General features: G+C 45.7%; 1 protein-coding gene, 1 long non-coding RNA gene and 2 pseudogenes across 2 annotated transcripts; 2 read left to right on the plus strand and 2 right to left on the minus strand.

Moving 5' to 3' along the window:
* The first annotated feature begins 2264 nt into the window (after positions 1-2264).
* Positions 2265-4058, plus strand: LOC146708671 (uncharacterized). Its single transcript, XR_014921109.1, has 3 exons — positions 2265-2395; positions 3782-3850; positions 3948-4058. It is a non-coding gene; the product is annotated as an uncharacterized LOC146708671 (long non-coding RNA).
* A 123-nt stretch (positions 4059-4181) lies between these two features.
* LOC146708672 (uncharacterized) lies at positions 4182-7938 on the plus strand. Its single transcript, XM_085460813.1, has 7 exons — positions 4182-4196; positions 4620-4773; positions 4849-4904; positions 5062-5130; positions 6402-6519; positions 6792-6899; positions 7347-7938. Exons 1-7 carry the CDS (start codon positions 4182-4184, stop codon positions 7703-7705), a joined length of 879 nt encoding a protein of 292 aa, XP_085316939.1. The 3' UTR covers positions 7706-7938.
* A 1090-nt stretch (positions 7939-9028) lies between these two features.
* Positions 9029-11173, minus strand: LOC146708673 (EOLA-like protein; annotated as a pseudogene).
* A 1156-nt stretch (positions 11174-12329) lies between these two features.
* On the minus strand, positions 12330-15851 carry LOC146708674 (uncharacterized; annotated as a pseudogene).
* Positions 15852-16264: the final 413 nt, after the last annotated feature.

Genomic DNA, 16264 nt, shown 5'->3' on the forward strand with positions numbered 1-16264 from the left:
ACTGTACAGTAATTTTGGCTGTGGATCACAGCATGCAGAGTGGGGGTCACCCAGAGTCAGAATCCAGTGAGATATCTGCGTCACCTCTTTCAGTTTTCCTGTAATCTGAGCTCAAAGATGAGGACATTAAAAGTATAGTTGAGTAAATTGGGTAAATTTTATTGTTAATTTTCTCTGAATCATACAGTAATTTGGGCTGTGGATCACAGGGGTGAAAGTGGAGATTAACCAAAACTGGGAGTGGATTGTGAAGTAAAATAGTGTCAGGACAGAAAACACTGCGTTTCTAAGCCAGTCGGCACCTATACCGTAATATGCGTAAGAGTAGTGCAACAACATTTTAGGTGCGGCTGGCGGGGCGGCTAGCTTGACTGCGACTTCGTAAGTGAGGGCTCTGTCACTACCCGATCCGTACCGGAAACCCGATCGGTACCCCGCATGCGCAAATCTTACGTCACTTCCTCTCTTTGCCAACATTGCGACATTCAATATATTTGAATGGTACGGTTAGCGCCCAGTTAGCTCCTAGCATTTCTCAACAGCTCTGCCTCCTTTTCGACTGCCCGGGACATTTAAACAATGGATAATCCGTATACAAAGAAATTCATGCTTTTCTCCTCAACAGAGAGCGTCCCCCGATTGAGCAACAGCGCCGTAAAATAAGAAGAATGGCGCCTAATTACAGAGTTAATAATGCAGACTTTGTAATATCTCACGTGTAGATTCATCAGCCAGATTAAGTGTTTACTGACAATTGACAGTGATAGCGGACATCATCATCACTATTCCAACAATCCTCTCCTCACAGACAAGCATAAACACACTCGACTATCGCTAAATCAGATTTAACACACGTTTGTAATGACGATAATTCAGTTTATAATAGGGTTTATTCGCTCGGTCAGCAGGTGGCGGTATCCTCGTACACTGGGGAGTAAACTGCCATTAAACGAACAGAAGAAGAAGAAAACATCTGCACATGCGCGGTACAGATCGGGTAGACCCGATTTGTACGGTCAGACTTTACACATGCGCAGTAAGGATCGGAGAGTCCTGATCTGTAACTTTCTTTTTATTTTTCGTTTTTGTCTACATCGTACTGAAATGCTTCATTATTGCAAACATTTTAAGATATACTTGTTATTCTTAACATTTTAACAGATACGCTGACCCATAACTATCGTAAAACGCTACGACCGGAAGTAAAAACCTTTCGCGCATGCGGGGTACCGATCGGGTTTCCGGTACGGATCGGGTAGTGACAGGCTCACTTGACCGCAGTTTCTATCCCTGGCTCTCTTTCTCTCTCTCCCCCTCTGGCTGTTCCTGTGCTACTGAGAGTAACTACCGCCCCTCCCCCCCTCTGCCCACGTGCAGAGTGAAGCGGAAAAAACGTGCGGGAGAGAGAGAGAGAGAGAGAGCGAGAGAGAGAGAGAAAGAGAAAAAAACCCGCGTGACGGCTCGCGATAAGGAGCCGGCTCCCGTCGTTCACGTCAAAGAGACGGCTCTAAGAGCCATTTCGTTCGCGAACGACCCATCACTAACACACACACACAACAGCAGCCCCTCTCGCTTGGTTTTTGCATTTGCGCTCGCTAACAACGTGTTGCTGGCGCTCTCAACATTTCTGCCCGTGCGCGCTCAACTCTTTCTCTACACCGTTATATTTGTGCCACAAAAACAGCCAGACAGGACAGGGTTAAAAAAAAAAACCCAACCATAAACAAGCAAACGAAAAAAACCCGACAAGGTACCTGTTTGTACTCATGTAACTTTTGAAAGTTAGCTTCATACCTGAGAGCTGGTACCTTCAAACTCTTTCTTCTTTCTTTCTTTCTTTCTGACAGTCGTATTGGCGGTTGGCAAACAATTGAAAGGTGCATTTACCTTCAAATTCATCATCCATGGTGCTTCGAAACTCTCACTAGAACAATCTGCTGCTGTACTCATGATCACATGACATAGATGATTCTGATTGGCTGCTCAAATGCTCATTAGGGGCGGAACATTTTTATAACATTAGTTACCATAGGGCATTGGAGCGTGATGTCACGGGGGTGGGCGTGGAAAGGATTTTGGCCTGATGCGCCATATTATTTTGACCCCGAAAATGGCGCATCAGGCCAAAATCCTTTCCACGCCCACCCCCGTGACATCACGCTCCAATGCCCTATGGTAACTAATGTTATAAAAATGTTCCGCCCCTAATGAGCATTTGAGCAGCCAATCAGAATCATCTATGTCATGTGATCATGAGTACAGCAGCAGATTGTTCTAGTGAGAGTTTCGAAGCACCATGGATGAAGGTAAATGCACCTTTCAATTGTTTGCCAACCGCCAATACGACTGTCAGAAAGAAAGAAAGAAGAAAGAGTTTGAAGGTACCAGCTCTCAGGTATGAAGCTAACTTTCAAAAGTTACATGAGTACAAACAGGTACCTTGTCGGGTTTTTTTCGTTTGCTTGTTTTTGGTTGGTTTTTTTTTTAACCCTGTCCTGTCTGGCTGTTTTTGTGGCACAAATATAACGGTGTAGAGAAAGAGTTGAGCGCGCACGGGCAGAAATGTTGAGAGCGCCAGCAACACGTTGTTAGCGAGCGCAAATGCAAAAACCGAGCGAGAGGGGCTGCTGTTGTGTGTGTGTTAGTGATGGGTCGTTCGCGAACGAAATGGCTCTTAGAGCCGTCTCTTTGACGTGAACGACGGGAGCCGGCTCCTTATCGCGAGCCGTCACGTGGTTTTTTTTCTCTCTCTCTCTCTCTCTCGCTCTCTCTCTCGCACGTTTTTCCGCTTCACTCTGCACGTGGGCAGAGGGGGGGAGGGGCGGTAGTTACTCTCAGTAGCACAGGAACAGCCAGAGGGAGAGAGAGAGAAAGAGAGCCAGGGATAGAAAGGTATAGTAATCATCCACAACTATTTTCGGTTGCAGATGATAAAGGATTCAGAAAGTTTATTCATGCGGGCCCATATGACAGAGAATATACATGTTCTTTTTGTTTTCATATTATAATTTATATTTAATTGTGTTGTGGTTTGCAGTGTTTTGTGTTGTTTTCACTTTAAATTTGTAAAAGGAAAAAGATGAAAATTTAAATAGTTAAAAGTTGAAATGTGAATAGTTGATTTTTGTATTATATGATTTATTTATTACATTTTATGTGGATTTTGCAGCAAAATTATCCACACCCACCGCCGCGCTATGAATTGTGGGATATATGGGACCACGAAGCGTGCACCGGACCACGCTTGATATTTGGGGAAATCGACGGCGCATTTGAAGTACGCTTCGAGTTGGGACAGTCGTCACGTGGCGGTGACGTAATCGCACTCAGAATGCGTACTTCAAGCGTGCGGTCTCTGAATTGGGACACAGCCCCAGTCTCCATTTCAACTTGTGTTGAAAGTGCGGACTTCAAATGATATTCTCTTAATTGTGTTAATAGGCCACGTAAAACCAGAGTTATGATTCGAAACAGTACAAACGGTGTTTTCTGAGGACAGCGCTACCAAACACTCTCCGTTGGCGACCAAAATTTTAAAAACAAAATTAAAAAAAAAAAAAAAAAGGATGCATGTCTGCCATTACCTGCCAAAACCGGAAGTAACATAATATTTTGTGGGAAACGTAGTTTTTCCCCTCAGGGCCTTGATGAACCTATACTGGTGGTTTTAAGTTATGTCTGACATATGTCTGTGCAGTTTCTGGGATGCTTAGACCTCAAAATGCACTGTTGGAAATTATTTTATTTTCTATGTTTTGTTCTGTTACTTTTCTAAAAACAGATGGTGATCTTTTCTAAAAGCGATAGGACAGGTGTGGAGGAGAGTGAAGCAAGAGAATGGGTTCCTAAGGTGGGCAAGAAAAATCCAGCTAAGTTTCTGTAAATATGTTGTTTTCACACATCCATGGAAAATGAGCAAAATATATATTTTTCTGCTCTAATAACAGTCTGTGAGCTCATCTGAAGATGATGGGACAGATGACTGGAAACCCACACAGGATGAATCTGAAGGCTATTCAGAAGAGGAGGAAGAACAAGAACGTAAAAGGATTCCTAAGGTAGCCATGAAAAACAAAACTGGGTGTCCTATGCCACAAAGAGATGTGAAATTCATCCTCAGTTTCACTGCTTCCACAATCTATACATTCAACAAAATATGTCTTTGTATTCTTCTACGTCACATGGTCAGCTCATATGTATGGAACACCAGGACTGCCATAATGAATTAATTAAATACACCATTAGATAATTAATTAAATGTGGCAATAATTAATTAAAGAGAAGATTTAGAAGAAGATTAGAAATGAGTGATGATGGGAAACCTCCACCAGATAAATTTAAAGACAACTGAGCAAAGATGAGTTTAAGGAAGAGGTGAGTTAGTTCCAGTCCATTTTTAGTGAGGTCATGAGGAGGAGTAGTAGTGGGTTTCGTACACAAGATGAATTCAAAGACAGTATATATATTCAAAGAAATATAAAGGTCAAATCAAAAGTAGTCAGAATTACTAACCGTACTGCAGATAATTTATTTTCATTGGCATTTGTAAATATTAAGTAAGAGTAAGACAAAAAATAAAACTTTTTTAGTAGTTGTATGCGTCTTCTTTTTGTGTACAGGGGGCGTTCGTGAGCAGTGAGTTGCCGCAGAGGACAGAGGAACGGCAACAGGTTGCTGTCGCCTCAAAGTCTCAAAGGCATCACTATGTCAGAAATGGACACAAGTGTCCCATATGTGGACGTGTATATGCTGACTTCATCTACAGTTCACAGGGTGAGTAACGTGATCCCGCTGTGACACGCCTCCCTGCAGCAGCCATGTTGGTGACTCTGTCTCACATTATTTCAGATCAGAGTTTCCAGACCTCCGGAGTTTACAGCGCCACTGAGACCTCCACCAATCAGGTAAGAGCTGACCTCTGCCTCTGTCTCCTGTTAGTGTGATGCAGGTCAGCATAATGTTGCACATGAAAATTGGTTTGAAATTTGCACGTGTGAAGAGGTCATGTGATCAGTGACCCCATGAAGCTGTAATCAGTCTGTTTCTATTTTATTTTGAAAGGATGAGCAGGAAGGAGGCGTGGCTGACTCTCCCACGAGATCAGACGTGAACTTCAGCTACAGCCAGCAGGTACGTCCCGCAGCGTAGCTTGAAGGTGACATCATCGCGTGTGTGACAGCGGTGCCAGGGTAGCTCAGTGGTTGGCGCTGCTGCCTCACAGTCTGAGCGTCTCGTTTCAGACCCGGGGAAGTTCAACTTCCTGCTTCAGACTTCAGGAGAATATTGTTGCGACCGCGCCACAGACTGCAGCTGCCATCTCTGCTCCGCCTCGTCTCGGTGGGCGGCGATAAGCTGGACAGAGAACAGCTCTAAACATTGTTCGTCCAATCAAAAACCTGTACAGCAGGCCTAAAGCGCCTGTCCAACGTCATCCTCCAGAGGTCGCAACCTCTGAAGGTAATGGTGCTTGGACTTTGAGCACTTCCTGTTCCTGTGACGCGCCGAGCTCTCTTCTTCTCTTGGTTTTGGTCTAACGGCAGTCGGGACAAAGTCTGAGTGTGTATTTCCTGTTTCTGTTCAAAAACATAAACGCATTCATTCCTTTCTTCATACGGGAACAGGGATATCTGCATCTGACTGAAAGGAGTATTCCTTTTTCTCTTATGTCCATCACACTTTTTCTAGGATAGACTACTTGACTAGTATTGCATGTGCCTGTGAATACCGTGCCATAGTTATATCAGACCACGCCCCTTTAATTCTGACTGGCTATGCCTGACTTACCTAGAACAGACAGGAGTTGGCGTTTTAACCCCACACTACTATCTGATCAGTGTGTTGAGCAGTATGTGTAGACTGCAGAGTCCTCCAGTATTACTTCAATTTGGGCATCCAGGTAAGAGACACCTGAACAGTAAACAGCAGTCTTTGAAGCGGCGCTGACAGGTGAAGGTGAGACGCCTGAATGAACTCACGGAGCATCACAGAATGTTGATTCTGTTCTGGACGTTTTCAGTGGGAGAAACCTTTCGTTATCATCCAGGTGATCCTTCAGTCTCAGCTGACTGCAGGTTTCCGACCTATAAACGGGACATAATGACTGAAACTAGCTCAGCTCCTCCACTGGCAGATCTGTTTTAGCAGCAGAAGTCTGAGTGCACCTGAGTCACTTGCAGGTGTGGTAAACATCTTCCAAGGGCACTCTGATCACCTGGGTCCTGTGGAGGTCATGTGACTGGTGTTCCTCTCCTTTAACCTGTGGCTGCCGTTTCAAAGAGACACACGTTTCCTTCAGGTTCTTTGAATGTTTATAGATGATTCTGCAGGTGTTTCAGGTTCAGGTGATGACATGATGCTGTGAATTTGTCATGTGACCGTCATGTGACCATCTGTCTCCTCAGTGGTACCATCAGAGCTGCTGGAAGCAACAGCAGCAGCTGTATCCCGCCTCCTCACCTGAGACTGCCTACCCCTACCAGCCCTACACGCCCTACCTGGGCCAGGAGCCCCCTCTGCACGGTAAGAGTGATCGGTTCCAGCAGGTGGTGCTGCACTTCTTCCACCTGTATACAAAAGATGCAAGTTTCATCTTTTAGCTGAGCCTTCACTTCCGTAGCGAAGCCTTTCACAATAAAACAGTGCGATCAGGTAGGAGGCAACTGTGGGGAACACATGACTAACAGGAAGATGTGTGCAGTGATGTCATTACAGCATGGATGGTCCCTCAGGTGTTTTAATTTAAGCTCCACCCCCTTTACTGTGACTTGATCTGTCCCATCTTCCGTCCCCAGCTGCCTCCCAGCCGTTCTCTGAGACTGGGCGGATCTCCCATCAGCCCGCCAGCTCCTACCCAGAATCCTCCAGGTCTGCAGATGGACAGACAGAGGGACGCAACGGCGGTCAGTACTTTACCTTTACCTTTGGAGTGCACACGCTGCCAAAACAGGAAGTGTTTGTCAATAAAACAGTGTAGAAGTGCTGGAGGTCAGCAGGTCTGTTGGTGAAGCTTTACAGCTGCATAATGGTGAGAGTGGCGCAATGAGGACGGAAGGGTGGGGCAAACCCTACACCATCCAGCTGTCACATTCCTGTACCCAATGACTACTGTATTGTTATTAAGGTGAAATTTGACCGGATGAACATAGCAAACAGGCGTGGCAACAGACAGGAAGTGCGGTGCAGTAATTCTGGAGTCAGATGAAGGCAGAAGCACAATGGGCCAATTGCAGGCGCTGTTAGTCATTGGTCAGGTCACATGATTAGTGTGCCTCCACATTAAAACCCAAATTTTCTGCATTATAAACGAATTTACTTTGAAAATAAAGGCATGTGGTTTGTCTCCTCAGGTGTCTCCATGGAAAGCTCCTCCTCCATCAGTCCTACTCCTCCAGGCTCCGCCCCCTCCTCTGCTCTCCTCTACCCAGATCAGTCGCCCCTCCCTCCTCTCCCACTGCTCCACCTGCCATATGAAGCTCCACCCCCAAGCACCTACCTGACTACAGCCCCTGCACCTCCTCTTCCACATCCCGCCCACCACCCTCACCACTCTTCCTACCACCCATACAGGCCAATATCGACTGGAGGCCACGTTCTCATGTTGTTGGATACATTGCTGCCCCGCCCCCTCACCACACAGACACACTCTACATCCCACCCACTATGTAACGTGCATATTAGCTCAAGGCTAAAACCCCTTTTGTTTTGAATTAGTGGTAACATTATTATGAACACTTTTCCTGCAGCAAGACTTTCAAAATTAAAGTTAGGATTTAAAGGTAAATATTGGCTGGATGTTAATGGATGTTGCTGTTGGTTAAAATTCATGTTGTGACAGCCAATATGAGGTGGTGGGTGTGACCAGTCCCTATTTGTGGAGGGATCTTTGTGTTGATGTTTTGTTTTTTGGGTTTTGGGTGAATAAAGTTTGTTTCACCAGCAGATGGCGTTTTTGCTTCATCACATGACTATTGTCCAGCTAACAGTCCCAAACATCAACTTCCTGTTTTTTATGCTTTGAGCAAACAGGAAGTAAAATAATAAAGCCAGAAAGGTGCGATTCTCCACAGGACGTGAGAGATGGGGATCAGAGGGGAGTTACAGGTGATAGGTCGTCATCTCTGGCGAGGGGGCAGCGCCTCAGTGTGTCAGTTTGAGCTCTCAGGTAGAAAACTCTCACCTGTGCAGGTTAGGGGTGAGTGTGATTCATAGCAGCAGAAAATTTGAGAGCTTTGGAGGCTGACTCTGATTTTCTTAGTTTCCATGGAAACTAAAATCAATAAAGGCATTTTTTTCCATTACAGCTGCTGTGACACTGAAGTTCAGTAAGTAATCTGATTACACTGAGACAAAGGTTGATGGATGTTTGAACGACTACTTTGTCCAGACCTGTGATGAGCAGCGAAGCCTGAGACGACTCCCCCCACCCCCACTGAGTCGCCTGTTGTCATTTTTAAACCTTTATTGACACAGGAAGTGGCGTCACAGCCAAGAATAGAAACGCGGTGATGGAGGGACGTCCCTCAGCCCAGGAACTCTTTATCTGGATTTGCTTATGGTGACATCATCATTCGGGATGAGCTCACGTGGATGTAGCTGCTCCATCCACCGCCGCTTGTTTCATAGAGAAAAGCGCCACAGGTTGTATGAAAATCTGCAGATGGCGTGTTGACTCAGCCTGATACATGTTTAAATTATACTGTATGTGTATTGATCACTGTGGGTTTTTATAGATCTGATTGGTTAACGGGTGCTGGTTTCATACCTGCTGATAAGTTACCATGGTAACTTTTGATAGGAAGCACCTTCAGAAAAGCCTGAGTTACGTGCAGTTACCTGGATTAGAGGTCGGTTTGTGTGCTTATCCATTTGTTTTGTTGATGGAACCATGAATTCTGCAGTTTACCATCCTCTGGTTTAGTCAAAGTCCTGACGGCTTCATGCTCTAAAACCCTCCAGTGTGACTGAATTACAACAATTCTGCACAGACTGTTTTCTAAAACAGCGAGAGAACAATGAGCAGAACAGCAAGCATAGCAAAATATTACCTTTTAATTTCAGTGTAACATACAGCCGCCTGATAACAGCACCACAGGTAGGTTATTTACACAAACACTGGACGTTTGGAAGGTGCCCTTATTAACCCACCGGCAACAGTTGCCGTTTTAACCCCCACACATCAACAAAATTAAACATACAGTCAGTAGGACAAGTCTAAGGAGTGAAATGCATTCACTTATTTTGCTGCGAAAAATCTGGGATTAGACGGGTTCCATCATTTCAAAGAAACAAAGAACTGGACAGGTTGGACTTTTATCGAGCTGCTGTGAAGCCTCTGGTGCTCCGGGATGACGGCCCCAGGAGCTCAGATCATTGGTCTGACCCCCACCCCACCCTCAGAGATGGAAGACCTCGCTCGACCCCAAAAATCAGGTGTGCTGATGACATCACAGTGACCTGATCTGAGGTCAGCGCCACCGCTCTGATCACAGATCAATGATCAGCTGTAAAAACCAAAGTACTATGACAGAGAAGTAGCTCCAGCATCGGCCTCAGTGCCCGGGTAGGTTACGTATGTGTTGTCACGGGAACAGTTTTGCTGGGATCTCTATGGTCCAGAGGTCGCGACCTCCCAGAGCTCTCAGTGGGGCCTTCAGCCAGCGAGGGTTGGACAGGTTAGTCAGGTGCTTCTCCTGCAGACCAATCAGCACGGCCGACTGCTCCAGGCACTGTAGGTCCTTCCCCTGGAGGGAGGCGGGGCAAAGCCAGGTCTGGCCCACATCCACCAATCCTAAAAGAGACCACAGGGTTCGTTCAGGGATGTGTAAATGTGGCAGAGTAAATAGTGATTCTAACCTGCCACCACGCCGCGGCCGAACCGCTCCCCGGACTCCAGAAGTGCCTCAATCTGTCCATCCCCAGCAGGCCGCTTAGCACCGCCCACCACTCCAACCCCTCCCAGTCACGCTGAGCCACGTGGACCGCCAGCGTCTGGTTCTCCAGTGGAGCGAGCAGCGGCCTCCAGCGGCTCTCCACCGTCTTTACCCCGTCCAGAACCAGGCCGGCATACGGCTGCCGGTGTTCCAGATCTACTGGCGTTTAGATCAACTGGCGTTGGTCGAACAGATGTGTGGCAGTCTTGCGTTTCAGTAGCTCCTACCGACAAACCAGCAAAAAAAAGCCAAATGTGTCATCTGTGACACTTGTGAGGTTGTCTCAAACACACTCCGTCAGTCTTGATGCTGTTGAACAACAAAATGTTTAAAAATGTGGCGAGTTTACCTGGTGATATCCTCGTGCGCCACGCGATCGCGAAAACAGCAAACAATTAACACCATGCCGTTGTTGTTCACGGGACAGCAAGAGTAAACGATCGGGAGACTCTTGTCGTCGTTATCGTTCCCCTCGCACGGTTTATTTCTCCGAATTCAGCGTTTTTGCTTCACAACTACAGCGTGCAGTTTACTTTGTGCACTAACATGGAGTCGAGTCAACCAGCGCCACCTCTGGCCAAGTGCCACAGCCTACAGCCAGATCAACCTGTGACACACATCTGCACCACGTTTGAATTCGTGTCATGCACATTTGTACCTTTCAATTGTGTCTGTTTGTGCGTCATGCAAATAAACCTTTGGAAAGAATGAAATGATATCATATATTCCTTATTGGCCTACATTTGTACAAAATTCCAAATTATATACACAAAGTCATAGAAATCACCACTCCAATTGGTCATCATGATTTTAATATTCTCTTTTTCCATAACAATGAAATACACCTTGGACAAATATGACACATCAATATTTCATTAGTGTTGTCACATCACATCCTGTAAGCATCGTCTGTCTGTGTCTTTTCCCTGAAAATGAATATTTCCAGCCAATATAGGCAATTCATCAACATGGCTGGAGTTATATACAGTCTGTATAAGTGTGGTTAATCTAATGAAGATTTGTAAGGAGACGGCAGTTACTGTGAATTCACAGCAGTTACACAGTGATTAGTAATAAACAGCCAGTGAGAGTGAGTGGATATGACTGTTCCCACCACTAACACATGACCATAGGCCACTACTAGATTAACTTGTGACACATCTGCACCTGCTGCTATGATCACATTGAGTAGAGGCTGAGTGGCTGCACTTACCCCTGGTACATCCAAATCTACCCACAAACATGTTGAAAGATGCAATGCCAGCAATGTGGATTGTCAACACTGAAAACAATCAGTAAGCAAAGACAACAGGGATCATTTGTTTCTGTTTATTTAGCACCCACAACATTTGTAGTCGCCTTCTGCACAGGGGAAGTCCACACACACCGTGTGGTACCACTTTCCACAGAAGGTGCAATCTGCAAGATTGAATGAGATTGTCAGGGTCATTGTCTGACTGTTTATTACTAATCACTGTGTAACTGCTGTACATTCACAGTAACTGCCATCTCCTTATAAATGTTTATTAGATTGACCACACTTATGCAGACTGTATATCACAACCAACTCTAACATGTTTGTTTGCAGAGGGCAGACACAGACAGACTACGCTAACGACATGTGATGTTACAACACTGGTGAAATATTAGTGTGTTCACGACATTTTTCGTATGGGCAAAAGTATTGATATCAGGATGGTGATTCTTATGTGTATGTCATTTGGCATTTTGTACAAATGTAGGCTGATAATAAATACATGATATCATTTCATTCATTTCAAAGGTTTATTTGCATGACGCACAAACAGACACAATTGAAAGGTACAAATGTGCATGACACGAATTCAAACGTGGTGCAGATGTGTGTCACAGGTTGATCTGGCTGTAGGCTGTGGCACTTGGCCAGAGGTGGCGCTGGTTGACTCGACTCCATGTTAGTGCACAAAGTAAACTGCACGCTGTAGTTGTGAAGCAAAAACGCTGAATTCGGAGAAATAAACCGTGCGAGGGGAACGATAACGACGACAAGAGTCTCCCGATCGTTTACTCTTGCTGTCCTGTGAACAACAACGGCGTGGTGTTACTTGTTTGCTGTTTTCGCGATCGCGTCACGCATGAGGATATCACCAGGTAAACTCGCCACATTTTTAAACATTTTGTTGTTCAACAGCATCAAGACTGACGGAGTGTGTTTGAGACAACCTCACAAGTGTCACAGATGACACATTTGGCGTTTTTTTGCTGGTTTGTCGGTAGCAGCTCCTGAAACGCAAGACTGCCACACATCTGTTCGACCAACGCCAGTTGATCTAAACGCCAGTAGATCTGGAACACCGGAACAACAGGCACGGCACCTGCACCGCCATGTCTGCAAAACAAGCGCACCCAAACAGGACGCACTTTTCAGAGGTATGAAACATTTTCAGGGTTTTTTTTAGCCCCTTTTGCATTAGTGCCTGCTCGACTCGCCACAACTCGACTACACTGGGTTTCCACTATAACCAATACCATCTAATATGGGTGCTCGTTGTTATAGCAACGTGTAATCTTAATTAAAATGTGACATGAATGCGGGGGCTGTTTGTCAGATTCCGGGAGCATGGCGTTGTTTCTTGGAGCAAACCGTCCTAGTGTACATTCCTGCGGTCACACAATAATTCCAGCAGAAATTTAAGTAGATAGGGCGGGTTGCCACTTAATTTTGTGTTGTGCACATGCGCAGAAACAACAGGTAGGATGGTTTGTGAGGTCGCATGGATTCCCAGAACACATTTCTCTCATTTTTTTGTGAAGTAGATGTTCTCATGACCTATCGAGTGATGCCACTGACCAGCCAATCAGTGGCATGCTGTCCGATGACGTAATAGTTTAATACCTGCTCGGATCGCTTGGAACCCGTCCGAGCAGGTACTAAAGCAGTACCAGGAACTAGTGATGTGACGTTCTGTGTCGAGGCTTCAAAGCTTGTGTCGAGTAATTGAGGGGGCGTTTCCGCGATGCGCGTATCGAGGCTTGCTTCATTTACGGGAGGAGCTGAAAAGACAGTGTCACTATAATTATCGTGCGAGTTACAGGTTTTTCACAATTTGCCTCAAAGTGACACAAGGTCTAAAAACTCCCCATTCAAAGTCTCAGAGCTAAAATACTGAAACTGAAGGCATTTTCTGTAACTTTATTGCAGTTTATTGTTTGATAACAGCATTTTGGTTATTTTGTAAGTGATTTAAGTGTTACTCACATCCTGTCACTGCTGAGATTTCTTCTGCTATGATGGGTCATTGGAGTTTAACTGCCTAACAGTTACATTTATTTCTGTACCTCAATAAATCATGCTCAGTTTTTCCACATGATCTCTCCTTATTGAACTGCTTTTGTAGATAAGCTTCAAGCCAGAAAGCAACAACACCTAAACCAAAAATATTATCATCAGAAGTGAGAAAGTGTCTGGACTATCTCCAGCTGCGTTGCATGTATTAAAGATAACTTCAGACACTGTCTGGTTGTCATGTCTGAAACAGGCTGTACAGTCACACAGATAAAAGACAGCAGTCATGTTTCTAATATTACAAATCAACCAGAAAGATTATGAAGATAAAAGCTGTGAGACCCCACTAGAGAACGGATGGCTTGTTATCATTACATGAAGTGATTTAGAAATAAGCTGCCAAGTGGCTGCTGTGGCTGCTGCTGCTGCTGTTGCCTTTCTAAGATGCCCTCCACAATCTTCTCTATTGAGACTTGTGTCAGTGGTGTAGACAGGGCAGGAGGAGGCGGGTTAAAGACGGCAGGGCTCTATGGTGACTACAGGGACACTAGTTGTTTCACTGCCTTCAGTTAAAGACTGCCACAGCAGCTGCTGGGCAGCCACAGGTTTTGGAACAGAGGGTGGGGGCTGAAGGGCAGCTGGTTCATCTTTTCTCAGAGTTTTGTGTTTGTCCCAGTTCAGAGGGACTGGACGGCAGCCTGGCTCTCTGTATTCAAGCCCAAATTGCTCTCCAGTGTCTCTGTCAGAGAGGTGAAGTGCAGTGTACTTCTCCTGACCAGTCACTCTTCTGGAGGCTGCATTAAACTCCACCACTAGAGCTGGATCAAAAACACAAGGTAGCATGACACCTGGCTGCTTAAGCTCCACCAGTCGTTGGTAGTTCCATCGTGCCACCCCTGTGATGCCCTGGGCCTGGAATAGTTCAGTGGAAACGTGAGTCCCGGTGATCCACTGGGCCTGGTGGAAATGATAACCCTCCTGCTGTGAAGTGCCTCGGACAGGAATCCAGATGGGGACCTTGGCACCTTCACCAGGGACATGGTTAAGCTGAAGAGTCCCACCGTACCTAAACATTACACCCTCTGAGAGTTCAGGGTCACTTAGGCAGCCACGCAGAATGTGCACTGCGTCACGTCTTCAGCATGGATGGCTTGAAGAGTGGGACGTTGTTGGGGTCTGTGGCCAGGTGAAAATGGTTCAGGACCTTTTCCACTCTGTTCAGCAGCTCAGTGGGTTGTGGTATTTGGATCCTGCAGTGCTCCCTTATGTGTTGCTTTGTGGGATTAGCAGGATGGATGCCACAGAACTTATAAGCATCCTGGAGCCTCTTCAGGTCTGCCTGATCAACCACTGAGAATGCCGCAGAGAGAAGCTGGCAGAAAGTGCTGAACAGAGGAAGATGCTCAGAGGTACACTCCCACAAAAATCGCCTCAGGCAGTGGAACAGGTCCAGTTTTACAATAATGTTCTTGTTGTAGTGGGTTCGAGAGGCACAGCTGTTTGCCACTGGTCCAGATGTGGCCGCAGCAACAACAGCAGGAGTGGTTTTTCAGGCATCCCACGATAGATTTTCGACAGGGATGCAGTCTGGGATCTTAAATGGAGCACAGCAATCCCTAAATGTAAGAAATACAAATACATGTAAGTATATGGAATATTATGTGTGTGCATCAAATTGATCTGAAAAAGAAAAACTCAGTTTTTCCAGACAGATTAGCAGTTTGAATGACAACGATGATTACGGTTTTTACCTGTCCACCCAGTGGTAGCCGGCCTTTTCCACTCCTGCATCACTGTACCTCTTGGCCATTCCCTGGTACATGGGCTCCAAGGACCTTTCTGTGTCAGACTGAACCATGACCCACGAAACAATCAGCCAGTTTTCATTCATTATGGAATAACTGGACATGACCCCAGATGCCAGCATGACTTTTCGTGCCACCTTCCTGATGTGGTCAGACCTGGAAATGTGGCCAAAAGTGCCCTGGAGGAGTTTGGATATGGCTGGATGTTGACGTCGGAATTCGTCGAGCAGGCAGTCAGTCAGGTAATGGCTGGACACAGAGACGCCACACCAGGCATGTGGGTCTTCATAAGACCTGAACTCCTGTGGCTTATTTTCCTTCCTCAGGAACTGCCCAATGGTCCTCTGTGCATGAGCTCCTGCCTCAGAATCCCAGACCGATCCTGTGGCATGGAGGTACGTCAGGTGAGCTCGCTCGTACTTGAGGTGCATGAGTTCATTTATTTGGTTTGCCATGTCTGTTGGAGATTTGCCAGTCCTCCTGAGCTCATCCATAACAGACTTGCAGATGGCCTTTTTGTTTGTAAGAAAAGCAGGGAGAAGGTTGGTAAACCTTTGGGCAGTTTCTCCAGCCATCGTGGATTGTCAGCAAACCAGTTCCTGCGACAAGCCCTGCAGCAGAGTCGTGAAGACAGGATGTAATACTGACCACTGGTGCCAACAATTACACGTGGCCTGCCCACACCAGCAGAGACCACTTGTGAACGAAAGCAACCATGGAGACATGGCAAGATATAATTGTTTCTTAACCTGACCATGATAGCACTCTCAGGTTTCATTTTACATTTTATGCACAGGGCGATTACATCTGATTGGGTCACTTCCAAACTCGTCCTGCCTTTGTCATCATCATCATCTTCATCCGCTTTATCTGAGGCCAGGTCGCGGGGGCAGCAGCCTAAGCAGAGAAGCCCAGACCTCCCTCTCCCCAGCAGTGTTGCCACAGTTACTTTGAAAAAGTAATATATTACGGACTACTGATTACTCCTTCCAAAAGTAACTTAGTTACTTTACTGATTAGTTTATTTTTAAAGTAACTAAGTTAGATTACTAGTTACTTTATTAGTTACTTTCAGAAGCAGCCAATAACACTCCCCACTGCCTCAACATAAAAACATCAACCAATTTTGCCAATACTCACTTTATTGGAAGTGTATTTTAACAGTAATGTCAACAATATATCTCCTGACATTTGAAGTTGAACTTAAAACTTTTTTCCTGACAGAAATACTTGTTTGTATGAAAATAAAGACAGTCTTGTTACTT

Source organism: Copadichromis virginalis, linkage group LG6 (assembly GCF_057382275.1).
Source record: "Copadichromis virginalis isolate Kocher_CV1m ecotype Utaka linkage group LG6, C_Virginalis_male_GT1.1, whole genome shotgun sequence".
NCBI lineage: Eukaryota > Metazoa > Chordata > Actinopteri > Cichliformes > Cichlidae > Copadichromis > Copadichromis virginalis.